Source organism: Arachis hypogaea, chromosome 20, assembly GCF_003086295.3.
Source record: "Arachis hypogaea cultivar Tifrunner chromosome 20, arahy.Tifrunner.gnm2.J5K5, whole genome shotgun sequence".
Classification (NCBI taxonomy): Eukaryota; Viridiplantae; Streptophyta; class Magnoliopsida; order Fabales; family Fabaceae; genus Arachis; species Arachis hypogaea.
Genome location: NC_092055.1, coordinates 128727941 through 128741622, shown reverse-complemented (window position 1 = coordinate 128741622; position 13682 = coordinate 128727941). Strand labels below are relative to the sequence as shown.

At 34.9% G+C, this 13682-nt stretch overlaps 1 protein-coding gene across 1 annotated transcript; it reads left to right on the top strand.

Moving 5' to 3' along the window:
• Nucleotides 1-1054: 1054 nt before the first annotated feature.
• On the top strand, nucleotides 1055-1616 carry LOC112783728 (uncharacterized). The gene is made up of 2 exons (XM_025826774.3): nucleotides 1055-1156; nucleotides 1308-1616. Exons 1-2 carry the CDS (start codon nucleotides 1058-1060, stop codon nucleotides 1599-1601), a joined length of 393 nt encoding a protein of 130 aa, XP_025682559.3. The 5' UTR covers nucleotides 1055-1057; the 3' UTR covers nucleotides 1602-1616.
• The last annotated feature ends 12066 nt before the right edge of the window (nucleotides 1617-13682 follow it).

Sequence of the window (13682 nt, the reverse complement as noted above, 5' to 3'; positions counted from 1 at the left end):
CGGACGCTATCGCTCCATGAATGTAGTGATAAGAGAGTTGTCAAACACGAAGTCCCTGAGCTACATCGTGTCGCCAAACCCAGCCTCTTTCAGGTAAAGGACAATGGTGTCCGGTGGTGTAAGAGTGTAGCTCACCCGCCTAGGTAGTATTAAGCGAGGCTTCTGTTGAAAAAAGAAACCTTTTAATAAAACATATATTTCAATTGTAAAATTTTGGATTTCAAACTATGTTTTCTACTATATTTAAAATTAAAATTAAAATATAAATTCGACTTAAAGAAATAAGATGACGTAATAAGCAGTTAATGAATAAATTAAATTAAATTAATTAGTAAATCAACATTTACTACAAATACATTCGACAACTAACAAATCTTAATAACTTGCCAACTAACTTATTTTATATTTCCGAAACATAATCTATTCTACTTATGTGTAACAGCATCAAACCTATCAAAGTACCCTAACTATAATCACATATGCTTACTTAATTAAAAGATAAAAACAACAACACTGACCTGGAAGTCGATTGCTCCCACAATGTGTCGAGTAGCATTCAGGCGCACTACAAGAGAGGCGGAGGATACTGGCCAAAAATTGCCGGCCGTTCATCCAATTGCCGCAGATAACAGATATACCAGCCATTGTAATTCCACTGCCGCATCATTTGATTGATTAGCGGCTACAGCATGAAGAACCGCCGGTAATCAGAACCTTTATATCAATTTTCATTTATTCAATCTCTTTTTTATCTTATAACCAACACCCCCTCCCCCAACATCTGTCAAAATCCCTAATCTCTGCTCCACTCTGCACCTCTGCGTGGTTGTGGAGTCGCGCGGCTGCATCCATCCTTCTCTCCCCAGTGTCAACCTTTTGCCTCTCCTCCACATGCACAATGCAAGAAATCACTGCTTCCTCCTCCACGGTGTGCAAAATCTGTAGTCTCCGCTCCACCGTGCGATTCTGTGTCGTCGTGGAGTGGACCACGTGGCTGCCCATACATCCACCTCTCATCGTTGTCGAAGAAGAAGAAGAAGATTTCTACTTTGATGCCATGGAAGAAGAAGAAGAAGATTTCTTTGATGAAATGGATGAAAACAGCCATGTTGATGGTGGTGTTGCCGACGATGATGCTCTTGATGAGTATGAGATGGTAACCCCTTTTCTTTTTCTGTTTCTATTTCTTTGAACCCTTTCAGTTATTCATCGAGTTCATATAAAAACCTTTTTTTTTAATTTGTTTATTTAAGAGAAAAATGGGGTATTTGTTTTCATGCTCATAAGGTGTTTGATGATTGTTGCAGCTCACTAAGGTAACTGATACATCAGCTGCACAAGCAAGGAAGGGAAAAGACATTCAGGGTATTCAGTGGGATAGATTGAACATATCAAGAGATAGTTACAGAGTTACAAGGCTTGAACAGTATAAGAATTATGAGAATATTCCTGCTTCTGGGGATGCTGTAAATGAGGTTTCTTTTTTTTTTTTAATATTTTTTGTTTTATCAAACCCTTTTCCTTTGGGATTATGGGGGGCAGGGAAAGATGTAGAAGTAAATTTTGTTTCTTTGTCTCTCAGGATTGTAAAAGGTCTGTGAAGGGTGAAAAATACTATGACTTTTTCTATAATACAAGAATGGTTAAACCTACCATCCTTCATTTTTAGGTTTGTTTGATTTTTCACATGATGCTCGGATTTTGTTGCTACTTGATTTTATTCCTATTATGTTTGTTGTATTGTTGATAAGTATTGTAGTGTTGCTTGATGAGAGTACATGGCTGAAAAGTTAAAAAATGAATGTAATTCTTGATGAAAGCCCCTAATTAACTAGTTGTGGAAGATATAAGCTGCTATAGATTCAATATATACATAATATTCGGTGGTTCTGCAGTACTTGTTTGGCAGTCTTGTCTTGTACAGCTGCATTTCTTCATATGTCCTATCTACTGCCTTCTTTGTCTCGCCACCGGCTCCCATCCAGCACCGCCGCGACCATCTTCTTCTCCTTCTTACAACCTTGCACTGTGATTCTCTAGCTCGCCCCTGCCTCTCTCATTTCCAGTCACAGAATCAGAACAGAGCCACTCCAGTTCCACCGAGTTCAGACGTAGCAGCGGTTGGTCACTGCCACTGCATCCCTCTCTCCTATGCTCTTGCTCTGTTCTTTGACTCAGGTTCTCAGATCACATTTTCTTCTATGTTTTAGTTAATTTATGATTAGTTATATGTTGATTCTAGTATTAATTTGATTTGATTAAGATTATTTACTATTGTTAGTTGAGTTTAGGTTAGAATTAGGATTTTCTGATTAGAATTAATGTTAGTTTATACATAGTTAAACATGCTGTTAAAAACTTCTTGAGTTTGAATTTCAATTTATTTGGATTGATTAACTGATACTTTGCTGAGTCACTACGAAATGCTGCTGATTTTTCATGTCATTGGTGCTGAATTTTGAATTGGTGTTGCAAAGAATACTTGTTACTGCTATTTTTGTGTTGTTTATGCTTTTGCATGCCAAGTGTTCAACAATATGCTAAGTGGTGTTTGGTGTGATGTGGATGTTGTGGAGTTTTCCTATTATGGAGCACCTGCACCAACTCCTAAAGAGCAATTATATACAGAGCTCGCTGATGGCTTAAGGGAAGCGATTCCTGTATTGGCTTTGGTTCTCAGATGCTTTTGCCTTGAATAATTGATTTCTTTTGTGTACTAAGTGAAATTCAAATGAAAACAATGATTCTTTTGTCATCTTGCCATAATCATTTTTTTTACTTTCATTATTCAGTAACTTCTTCTTTTTATATTTAGAATTATTCACTGTTTCATTTAGTCCTATTAAAATCTTATAGGTCTATTGTGGAAGATATGAGCAAGTGCTGTTGATGGATGATAAAAGATATTTAATAATTGTTCTTTGCGATGAAAGATAGAGCTTGTAGTATGGCAAGTGGAAGAGTTTAGTACACTGTAAATTCGGCTTTTAAGTAAAGGGATTATCAAACTAGCAATTTTAAGTTGGATTAAAATAGTAATTTACCTTCTTTTTCTTTCATTTTTTCTGAGTTTACCAATTGAGGGTTTTAGTGTTGTCTTAATTCATGACTCTCTGATTTGGATGATTAGATGCTTCTTTCTTTTACTAGTTAAAGGAGTTGATAGTATATAAACCCAGTTGTATTGTTGTTTTACATTAAGAATTCTTACATACTGGTTTTACTCTTCCATATATTGATTTGATCCTTTTTATCTTGAACCTTGGTCCAATGCTGGCATCTATCTGAATTTTTGGTATGTTTTCCCCTTCTCTAGTTTTCAATTTTTTAATTATTGTACTCAAGGTTGCAATCCAATAGACCTATGAAACCTTGGGGGCTATTGTAAAAAGTCGAACTGGAAATTAAGAAGTTGGTTTTCTTATGAATCGACATGTCACTATTGATTTGGACTATCCAAACCAAAAATGTTTCATCCGTTACTGCCAAGCCTTGGACTTGGTGTATATCTTGGTACTGTTGAGAGAACAACATCATTTATTACTAATAATCTTTGGTATGGCATTTTTGCAGGAACAAACCCAGGTAATGAAATTTTAAATTGCTGATTATTCTGAATTTATTACTTGCGGTCAAGAAGCAAAAGTTCTCAGTTAAGTGCTACTTGTTAATCTTAATATTTGGTATCTAATTTCATAGCCTTAATGTCAGGATAATACGTTTCATGTTGTTGCCTAGAAGTTCTTACAATAAGATAGTAAAAAACAGATTTGATTATCAAACTCATAGTAATCTAATGTCTTATCTGCTGGTCATGATTCTGCATTAGGATTTTGCATTTGTTCTAGATGCATCCTGGCCACACATGCATGTAACAATTTTGCTATCATACAGAAACTTTTGTGCGAGCCGACGGGGCCTTTATACCATTTGCTGAAGATTTCAATATGAACAATGTAACTACAATCGTAAAAGGTGTGGGAGATATTGGCAATGTGAATGTGATAGACTTGCAATTGCCAATAAGCAGTCTCATAGGGAGGCAAGTGAATAAAGTTGGAAGAAGTTCTGGGTTGACTACAGGGACTATTATGACCTACGCTCTAGAGTACAATGATGAGAAAGGGATTTGTTTTCTCACAGATTTTCTAGTTATTGGTGAGAACCAACAGACATTTGATCTCTAAGGTGATAGTGGAAGCCTCATTATCTTCATTGGTCAGAATGGGGAGAAGCCATGGCCTGTTGGCATTATCTGGGGTGGGACAGCTAATCGGGGTCGTCTGAAACTAAAAGTTGGTCAACCCCCAGAAAATTGGACAAGTGGAGTTGACCTTGGCCGACTTCTTGATCTACTCGAACTTGACCTCATAACAACAAATGAGGCACTCCAAGGGAACAACACTAGTGGAACTACCCTTTGGTAATTTCTAATTTATGTATTATTATCCTTTTAGTAATTCTCTAGTATTTTGGATGTGTATAACTTTATTATTTCTTATTGCTGCTTTTATTTTGTTCTTTTGTTGTTGATATCAATCTTAAAAGTAGTCTTTAGTTGTTGAATACTGTTTTTAAATCATGATGAATATCACATCAACCAGTGCAACTAAAAGAGGTTGCTGAATCAGGTGGCATTTAAAGGATGTAAAGAGTTTATGTAAGTTCTATATATGTTTGCAGGCTTTTCTCTTCAATGACTATTGGGAGGATATAGGGACAATCAGGTCACTCTTTGAGACAAATTTATCTCTCACCGAACATGTAAGTGTCATGTTTATCATAATCTAGCAGCAAGTTTACAATTATGTTTGTGTTTCCTACCAAAAATACTTCTTTAACTAATTTTCATTGATTATGATTTAAGATCAGTCACGTTACGTTTGTAAATTCAGCCATCCAGGTTTTGCTTTTAAGAAGCAGGAAAACCAATGTATACATCAAGGAGAAACTTCCCACATCGAATATTGATAATAGCAAGGTTGGTACAGAAAAAAATAATACTAACTTGGTAGTATTTTATAACTAAGTATCAAAAGTCATATATATCACTCGTTTAAGTGTGTGTTCGATTGTTTAATTAGACTAAAATATTGTTATTTATCCTTATGCAGATTATTGACTCAATAATATCGCATGGTTGAATTCCGTGGAAGGACAGAGTGAAAAATAGAATCCTAGGATTAGACTTATTTTTATTTGAAGCAAACATTTTTTAAATTTGATTATGCAATTTTTAGCAAGAGATTTACTATATTGATATTTTTATAAAGATATTATTTTATTTTTCAGTTAATTTTGTTATTTTTACCACAAGTTTATATTTAATAGATGAAAAATATGAAGATTTATAGCATTAAAAATCCAAAAAAGGCCAAAAAATTTATCTCTAAAATTAAACAAAAAAAAATTCAGCATTTTTTAAAAGGAAATTTTTTTTTAATTTGTATTGAAAATAGCGGCGATTTTATAACCGCCGCAAATAGTCATAAATAAAAAACGTCAAAACATTGCGGCGGTTCATAACCGCCGATAAAAAATTGACTAAATTCTATACTTGTATATCACGGCGGTTTAAAACTGCCGCTAAATTAGTTGTCGCAAAATACTGATTCAGCGGCGGTTATACCAGTGGTTGCTGGAAACTGCCACAAAACCTAATCCCAGCGCCCATAACCAGGGCGGTCCACTAAACCGCCGGCCTTTGATTTTGCGGCGGTTTAAAACCGCCGCTAATTGGAGAAAAACCGCCGCTAAGCAGCGTCTATGCTGTAGTGGCGGTTGATGTCATCGTTCCGTACATCTGCGCACACCATAACGTCCAAGTATCTCAAGAATATCAACAAAACGTGCGACAAAGAGAGAAATGAAGGTTGATGGGTATGGATAGTGACACTACGGGCGTTGTGAACGAGTTACTTATATAGGTGCATCTAAGCCTTATTTCGTTTACAGTGTAAACGAAATAAGTATGTGCATAGAGTAAACGAGATAAGCCACACGTCAGATCACGTATACAAATGTGATACGTGTACTTGCTAACATGTCTTATTTTGTTTACATTGTAAACGAGATATACACTACTTATTCGTTTATATTGTAAACGAAATAAGACATGCTGCATAAATTGAAAAAATGCTCTAAATAATTTATATTCATAAATAAAATATTTATTTTATTTATTTAAAAAAAATCCCTACATCTTTAAGGCAAAGACAAAATAGAGGAACCTCCAATATTAAATTATCCTTTAAAGGAATTGTATTTTTCAACTACAGGATCCTATGATTTAAATTAGAGTTAATAGTCAAAATCGTCCTTGAAAGATTACTCGATCTCCATTTTGATCCCCAAAGATAAAATTAATCAAAATAATCCTCGAAAGATAACCGTGTTAGTGGAGTTCATCCTTCCGTCATCTCAGTTGATGACGTGGCTAACAGTAGGTGAAGTGGAACATCAACTGATAACAGGGCACACCCAAAACGACGTAGTTTCCTTTTTCCCCTCCAAGTGTTGAAACAATGTCGTTTGATGTTCAGAATGGACATTCAAATGTTCCTCTCCATCACCACCTCTCATAACAGCCAACTCTCTGTTTCGCTCCAAAACCTTTCTTTTTCAGCGTGAAATGCAAGTGTCTGAGGTGGTGCATCGGCGGTGGCGCTGCGAGATCTTGCGACGTTAAAAATCCTTAATTTTAAGCATTTTTGGCAACCTTTTTGCAAGATGGGTACGTGTCAGGTGAACGGAGGCGGAGGCAGTGGCGATGGTGGCGGCGTAGGTTCTAATAATGGTGGTGGTGGTGGTTACTGTGACATGAGCTGCTAATCTTCGGGTTTTATTTTCTTCAGTGGTGGTGATTCTGTCAAAAGTTTTATTGTTTTCTTTGTTCTATATTTATTTTTCCCTTCTAGAATTTTTCTATGCAATTTTTACCTGCAAAGATCCTACTTATTCTTTAGTACTAGTATTTTGTTAGTGAAGTCAACCTTTGCATTCATGTTGTTATTATTACTCCTTAATTCCCTGGATGTTAGAACCAATGAACCCTAATCCCAATCTCAAGCATAAATACCTCTTCTCCTCCATGTTGATGGCGGTGGCGGCTGTGGGGAAGTACTATCATGTGGTGGGGCTGAGTCTCCCAGAGTTGTTTCCATACTTGTGTAATCAAATCTATGTATTTTAAAGATGGATTTATTGGTGATCAACTGGTATATCAAGTTACCTCAATATGGGTTCTATCCATTATGCAGAGAAGCTGTTCGGTGAAATACCCAACAAGAATTTTGTGTCGTGAAACTCCTTGATTTCTGGGTTTTCGAAAATGGGCCACCTTGATAGGTGTATTAGTTTGTTTTCTATGATGAAATCTAAGTTTGCACTGGAATTGAATGAGCTTACACTACTATTTGTTATTTCAGTTTGTGCTTCTGCTAAGGCTAAGGATGAAAGATCGGTATCTTCATTGTTGTACATTGAAGTTGGATATGCTAGCTGAGGAACGTATAAGGTCATCCAACTGGAGAAGAAGACTTATTTATGCTTGAAATTGGAATTAGGGTTTTGGGACTGATTTGACTTAATTTAACAAACTTATCTTGTCATTATAACGTTTGAGGTGTGCCACGCTATCAGTTAACGTTTCACATCAGCGAACGTTAGCCAGCTCATCAACTGAGATGACGGAAGGACGAACTCCACCAACACAGTTATCTTTCGGGGACTCTTTTGATTAATTTTATCTTTCAGAGACCAAAATGGAGATCGAGTAATCTTTCAGGGACGATTTTGACTATTAACTCATTTAAATTAAATACGAGCGTTTTACATTAATTGCCGTCATGTTTAATTATTAAGAGTCCAATATTAACTTAAATTCTTATTATCAAAGGTTTATTTATTTTGTATTCTAACAACATATATTAAGATTGTAAATTAAATTTTTTTATTAAAAATATAAAAACTTAAATTTTAATGTATTTATTTTATATTTATTAAATAAAATTTAAAATATTTCACTAATAATAAATTTATCATGTACCCTTAAAACACATGTTAGTTAAATTCTATTATTAAACCCGGGAGCGGAAGGTAATAAGATTATAAAAAATATTATTTGCATAAAAAAATCATCTATTAAAATTAGCTATTATATAAATATATATGTAATTTAATTAATTTTAATGTGTATTTTATATTTTAACGTGTATTATATATTGATAACATATTTTTAGTGTATAGTTAATATGATTGTAAAATTATTGAAATGAATTACTTATTTAAAATAAGAAACTTTATTATAACAATAGGTTTGAAAATTTAAAGAGTAAGCTACTAAAATAGTTTCAAAAATTCACATTATTGACAAAAAAAATTCTAAAAAATATTAATAATAAATAAGTCCCTAAAAAGATTCAAAAAATGTGACAAAAAGAAATAGATAAATATTTATTGTAAAAAAGATTTTGGAGATCATATTTTGATACAATTTTTTATAAGCATTATTAGAAAAATAAAATCTTTTCATCTTTAAAATTTAGTAATTTTATGTTAAGTTATTTTTTTATAAAAAATTGTGAATAACAAATTTTTTTTTGAAAAATAAAACGACAAATTTAGATATCAAACTTTGCTTCAAATTTTTTTGTACACTTTTTAAATATTTATTCAAATGTTGTCACAAAAATTCAAATCAAATAGAGATAAATCGTTTGCTAAATATGAAAGTTCTTTTGTCACTTAAAAAAAATAGCATATTCGTTGGATATTCAAATTATTCAAAAACTATTTTGTCAATAACATCTTTTTAAAAAAATTTTGTCGGCGCCTAAATTTTTGTACCAAATTACTAATCAATTCAAATTTCAAATGATTAATATGGACTATAACAGGGGATGAACCTTGGATTTAGGGGGATTTAGCAATCCTAGAAACAATTAAAATGCTAGACTAAAAAGAGTGGCATCATCATTAAACTTGATTTCAAAAAGGCATATGATCCAGTAAAATAGTCTTTTATGGACCGCGTGCTAAAAACAATAGACTTCGGTGATGAACGAAGAAAATGGATTAATGATTTGTTCAATACTACTACAATATATGTGTAAATGGATCTCCAACTGAACCATTTTCAATGGAGAGAGAATTGCGACAAGAGGACCCAATTTTTCTGTTTTGTTTATAAGAGCGAGAGAGATGAGGATTATATCATCCTGCAATAGGGTCCCCATTGAAGATCCGTTTAATGAACACTCTAATCTCAAATCAAATGGCTCTTGAAAGGATATAATAAGTGGTGTGAAGGATAACCAACTCTGCAATGAGACAAGAAGTGTGGGGTTGAGACTATGTGTTGGCAATGGTGAATCAACGAGGTTTTTTGAAAAGATAAATGGTTAGCGAAAATGACTCTCAAAGAAAATTTTCCAAGACTTTATCTTGTTTCTACTCAAAAGAAGGAACTTATTGCAAATTGTGATTTTTGGATGGCATTAGATGGGTTTGGAACCTCAGATGAAGGAGAAACCTCTTTGAGTGAGAGTGCAAAAACTATGAGAACTTACATATATAGTATCACAAAATGTATTTTTAAATGTAGGTACTCAGGACAAGTTTATTTAGTGCTTTTCCGATGATGAGAGTTTCTCAATGAAATCTTTTACAAATGAGGTGATTGCAAAATCGTGTGGCCTACCAAATTTACGGCATACTTTTAACAATATATGGAGAGATGATGAGATAATTTGCTGTGCTTGGCAAGCTTAATATCATGAATCAATGTGCTAGCAACCAATAAGGTAACTTGTATATTGTGTGACTTAGAGGAAGAGGATGAATATCACCTCTTTATTCATTGTAATTATGCATCATGTTTATGGGTGAAAGTTTTGGAGAGTAGTAGAGTGAGTTGGGTTAGTCCGAAAGAGATAAGAGCTTTTTTTGAGTCCGATTGTAAGAGGTTATAAGAAAAGGAGTCACTTAGATAAAGACGTCAAAAACGTCTTTTTTTAAAGATGTTTTTTAAAAATTAAAATTTAACACATATAATCAATTAAATTGTATTATTTTTTATTAAAAGTTAGACCGGACAAATCAGTTTATCAAAAAAATTAATAAATTAAATTTTAAATTGGTATAAATTAATATTTTTTATAAAAAATTACTATAATATCCCTATTATAAAGCACAACTAAAATATCTCTATTATATATATATATATATATATATTAATTTTGAAAATTTTAAATTCTAACCCTATAACGACAAAGAAGAAAAAGACTAGAATTTAGAATTTTCAAAATTAATATATATAATAAGGTATTTTAGTCATTTTATATAATAAGGGCATTGTAGTCATTTTTTATAAAAAAATATTAATTTAGACCGATTCAAAATTTAATTCACTATTTTTCAGTCAAATTAATTTATCTGACCTAATTTTGATAAAAATAACACAATTTAAGTGATTATATGTGTTAAATTTTAATTATTAAAAAACATATTTAAAAAAAGATGTTTGATGCATCTTTATGGGAGTATCTCCTATAAGAAAACGTGGATAAACATATGGTTTGTAATTATTTGATGGTATAGAGAATTAGGAATAAAAAAAATCTTTTAAAATAAAATTACTATTTCGGAGGAGGCATGGGATATCATTCTAAATAATTTAAAAGAGTGGGAGTCAATTAACAAAAAAGGTATTACTTTAATAAATAATTTGGAGGTGGAGAGGCCGTCAGTCGAGAAGTGTGGATATGATTTATCATGATGGATTTGTGTGGAATATATGTTCAAAACAAGGTATATGGCATTGGATGGATATTTGTTAAATGAAGAAAATAAATTGATTGTGCTTGTATGTGAGATTTTGCCATCAAGTTCGAACATAAATGCGTTGATGGAAGCATTTGATGGAGGGATATAATGCAATAACTTTAGATCAATTTGTTTTCAAAACATGTGAACTATACTTGGTAAAGTGATCGTATGGTACGTGTTGATAATGTTTATTAGAAATTGAATTTTGAAAAGAACAGGTTTAAGAACTTCATTCAACATTTCGAAATGGTGAAAATTTAATATGCTAAAATGAAAGAGTTCTGTCACTTTAATAATTAGAGGAATATAGCAAATAGTGAATATTATAATAAAATAGCTTGGTTTTAAGTATTTTGTTTAACTAGATAGTTTTTTTTTTTTTATTTTGTGATACTATATTGGTGACTTCTTGATGATAATATCGAAGGAGAGGCACCAGTTTAGTAAAATATAGGTGTGACTATATATATATATTGTTGCGGCCTGGCCCAAACCCTCTACGGGTTGGCCCGACCCAAGCGTCACCCGACCCTAACGGTCAGAGGTAAGGCGCTCCACAGCCGACCCGGACGCGTGTCCCCGACAGCTCACCTACAGCTGTGAGGAGAACGTCTCAGAAAAAGTGAGCCTGTCCTTGCAGGGCCCACCTCTGACACAGTATATAAGGGGAAGGTTTTTACCCTTCCCCCAAGATACGTTACATGACTCTACCCCCTTTTTCACCTGCACACTTCATTGACTTGCGCGTCGGAGTGTCTTTGCAGGTGACACCCTCCTTTCACACCTGAAGAGCTCGGGACCTCGCCTACTCCAACCCGGAGACGTACAACCAGACGACCTCCCTTTTTGTTGATCAAGATACTCACCCGATCAGTCCGGTACCCGACTTACCGAACATTGGCGCCGTCTGTGGGAACGATCCATGGACTTCGTACTGGTCCAAAGTGGAACAGGCTGCGAGGCCGAGCCCGGAGGGGACGCTGCCGCGACTACTTCCCAGCAGCGCACAAGATCCCCTCCAAGACACCCAACACAATCTCGCGAAGGATGCCTGGTGTGCAGAAATTGTGATTACACTTTGATTATGTAAAATTCATCGCTCTTTCTTTCCCTGGTAATGGCGCCAAAAACATGATGCCAATACCATGGTTCACAACTTCGCACAACTAACCAGCAAGTGCACTGGGTCGTCCAAGTAATACCTTACGTGAGTAAGGGTCGAATCCCACGGAGATTGTTGGTATGAAGCAAGCTATGGTCACCTTGTAAATCTCAGTCAGGCAGATATAAAATAGTAATGGGGTTTTCGAAATTAATTAATAAAAGAAGGATAGAAATACTTATGTAAATCATTGGTGAGAATTTCAGATAAGCGTATGGAGATGCAATCGTTCCTCTGAACCTCTGCTTTCCTGCTGTCTTCATCCAATCAGTCTTACTCCTCTCTATGGCTGGCTTTATGTAAGGATGTCACCGGTGCCAATGGCTACTTTCAATCTCTCTCGGGAAAATGGTCCAAATTCTCTGTCACAGCACGGCTAATCGTCTGGAGGCATCACCCTTGTCGTTGGTTGCATCCTATTCCTCTCTGTGAAAAATGGTTCGATGCGCTGTTACTGCATGGCTAATCATCTTGGAGGTTCTCGATCATACTGGAATAGGATTTACTATCCTTTTGCGTCTTTCACTATGCCCAGCACTCGCGAGTTTGGAGTTCGTCACAGTCATTCAATCCCGGAGTCCTACTCGGAATACCACAGACAAGGTTTATACTTTCCGGACTCTCATGAATGCCGCCATCAATCTAGCTTATACCACGAAGATTCTGATTAAGAGATCTAAGAGATACTCATTCAATCTAATGTAGAACGGAAGTGGTTGTCAGGCACGCGTTCATAGGGAATGATGATGATTGTCACGTTCATCACATTCAGGTTGAAGTGCGAATGAATATATTAGAAGCAAAATAAGATGAATTGAATAGAAAACAGTAGTACTTTGCATTAATCTTTGAGGAACAGCAGAGCTCCACACCTTAATCTATGGAGTGTAGAAACTCTACCGTTAAAAATACATAAGTAAAAGGTCCAGGCATGGCCGAATGGCCAGCCCCTCTGATCTAAGAACCAGGCGTCCAAAGATATCTAATACAATAGTAAAAAGTCCTATTTATAATAAACTAGCTACTAGGGTTTACAGAAGTAAGTAATTGATGCATAAATCCACTTCCGGGGCCCACTTGGTGTGTGCTTGGGCTGAGCTTGAGTGTTGCACGTGTAGAGGTCCTTCTTGGAGTTGAACGCCAGCTTTTGTGCCAGTTTGGGCGTTGAACTCCACTTTGCAACTTGTTTCTGGCGCTGGACGCCAGAATTGGGCAGAGAGCTAGCGTTGAACGCCAGTTTGCGTCGTCTAAACTTGGGCAAAGTATGGACTATTATATATTTCTGGAAAGCCCTGGATGTATACTTTCTAACGCAATTGGAAGCGTGCCATTTCGAGTTCTGTAGCTCCAGAAAATCTACTTTGAGCGCAGGGAGGTCAGAATCCAACAGCATCAGCAGTCCTTCTTCAACCTCTGAATCTGATTTTTGCTCAAGTCCCTCAATTTCAGCCAGAAAATCCCTGAAATCACAGAAAAACACAAAAACTCATAGTAAAGTCCAGAAATGTGAATTTAACATAAAAACTAATGAAAACATCCCTAAAAGTAACTAGATTCTACTAAAAACATACTAAAAACAATGCCAAAAAACGTATAAATTATCCGCTCATCACAACACCAAACTTGAATTGTTGCTTGTCCCCAAGCAACTGAAAATCAAATAGGATAAAAAGAAGAGAATATACTATAAATT

Bases quoted from the DNA above. Each gene is read 5' to 3' on its own strand.
- LOC112783728 (XM_025826774.3), top strand. From the start codon at position 1,058: ATGGAAGAAGAAGAAGAAGATTTCTTTGATGAAATGGATGAAAACAGC. The intron at 1,157-1,307 runs GTAACCCCTTTT...TGATTGTTGCAG, and splicing joins CTCTTGATGAGTATGAGATG to CTCACTAAGGTAACTGATAC.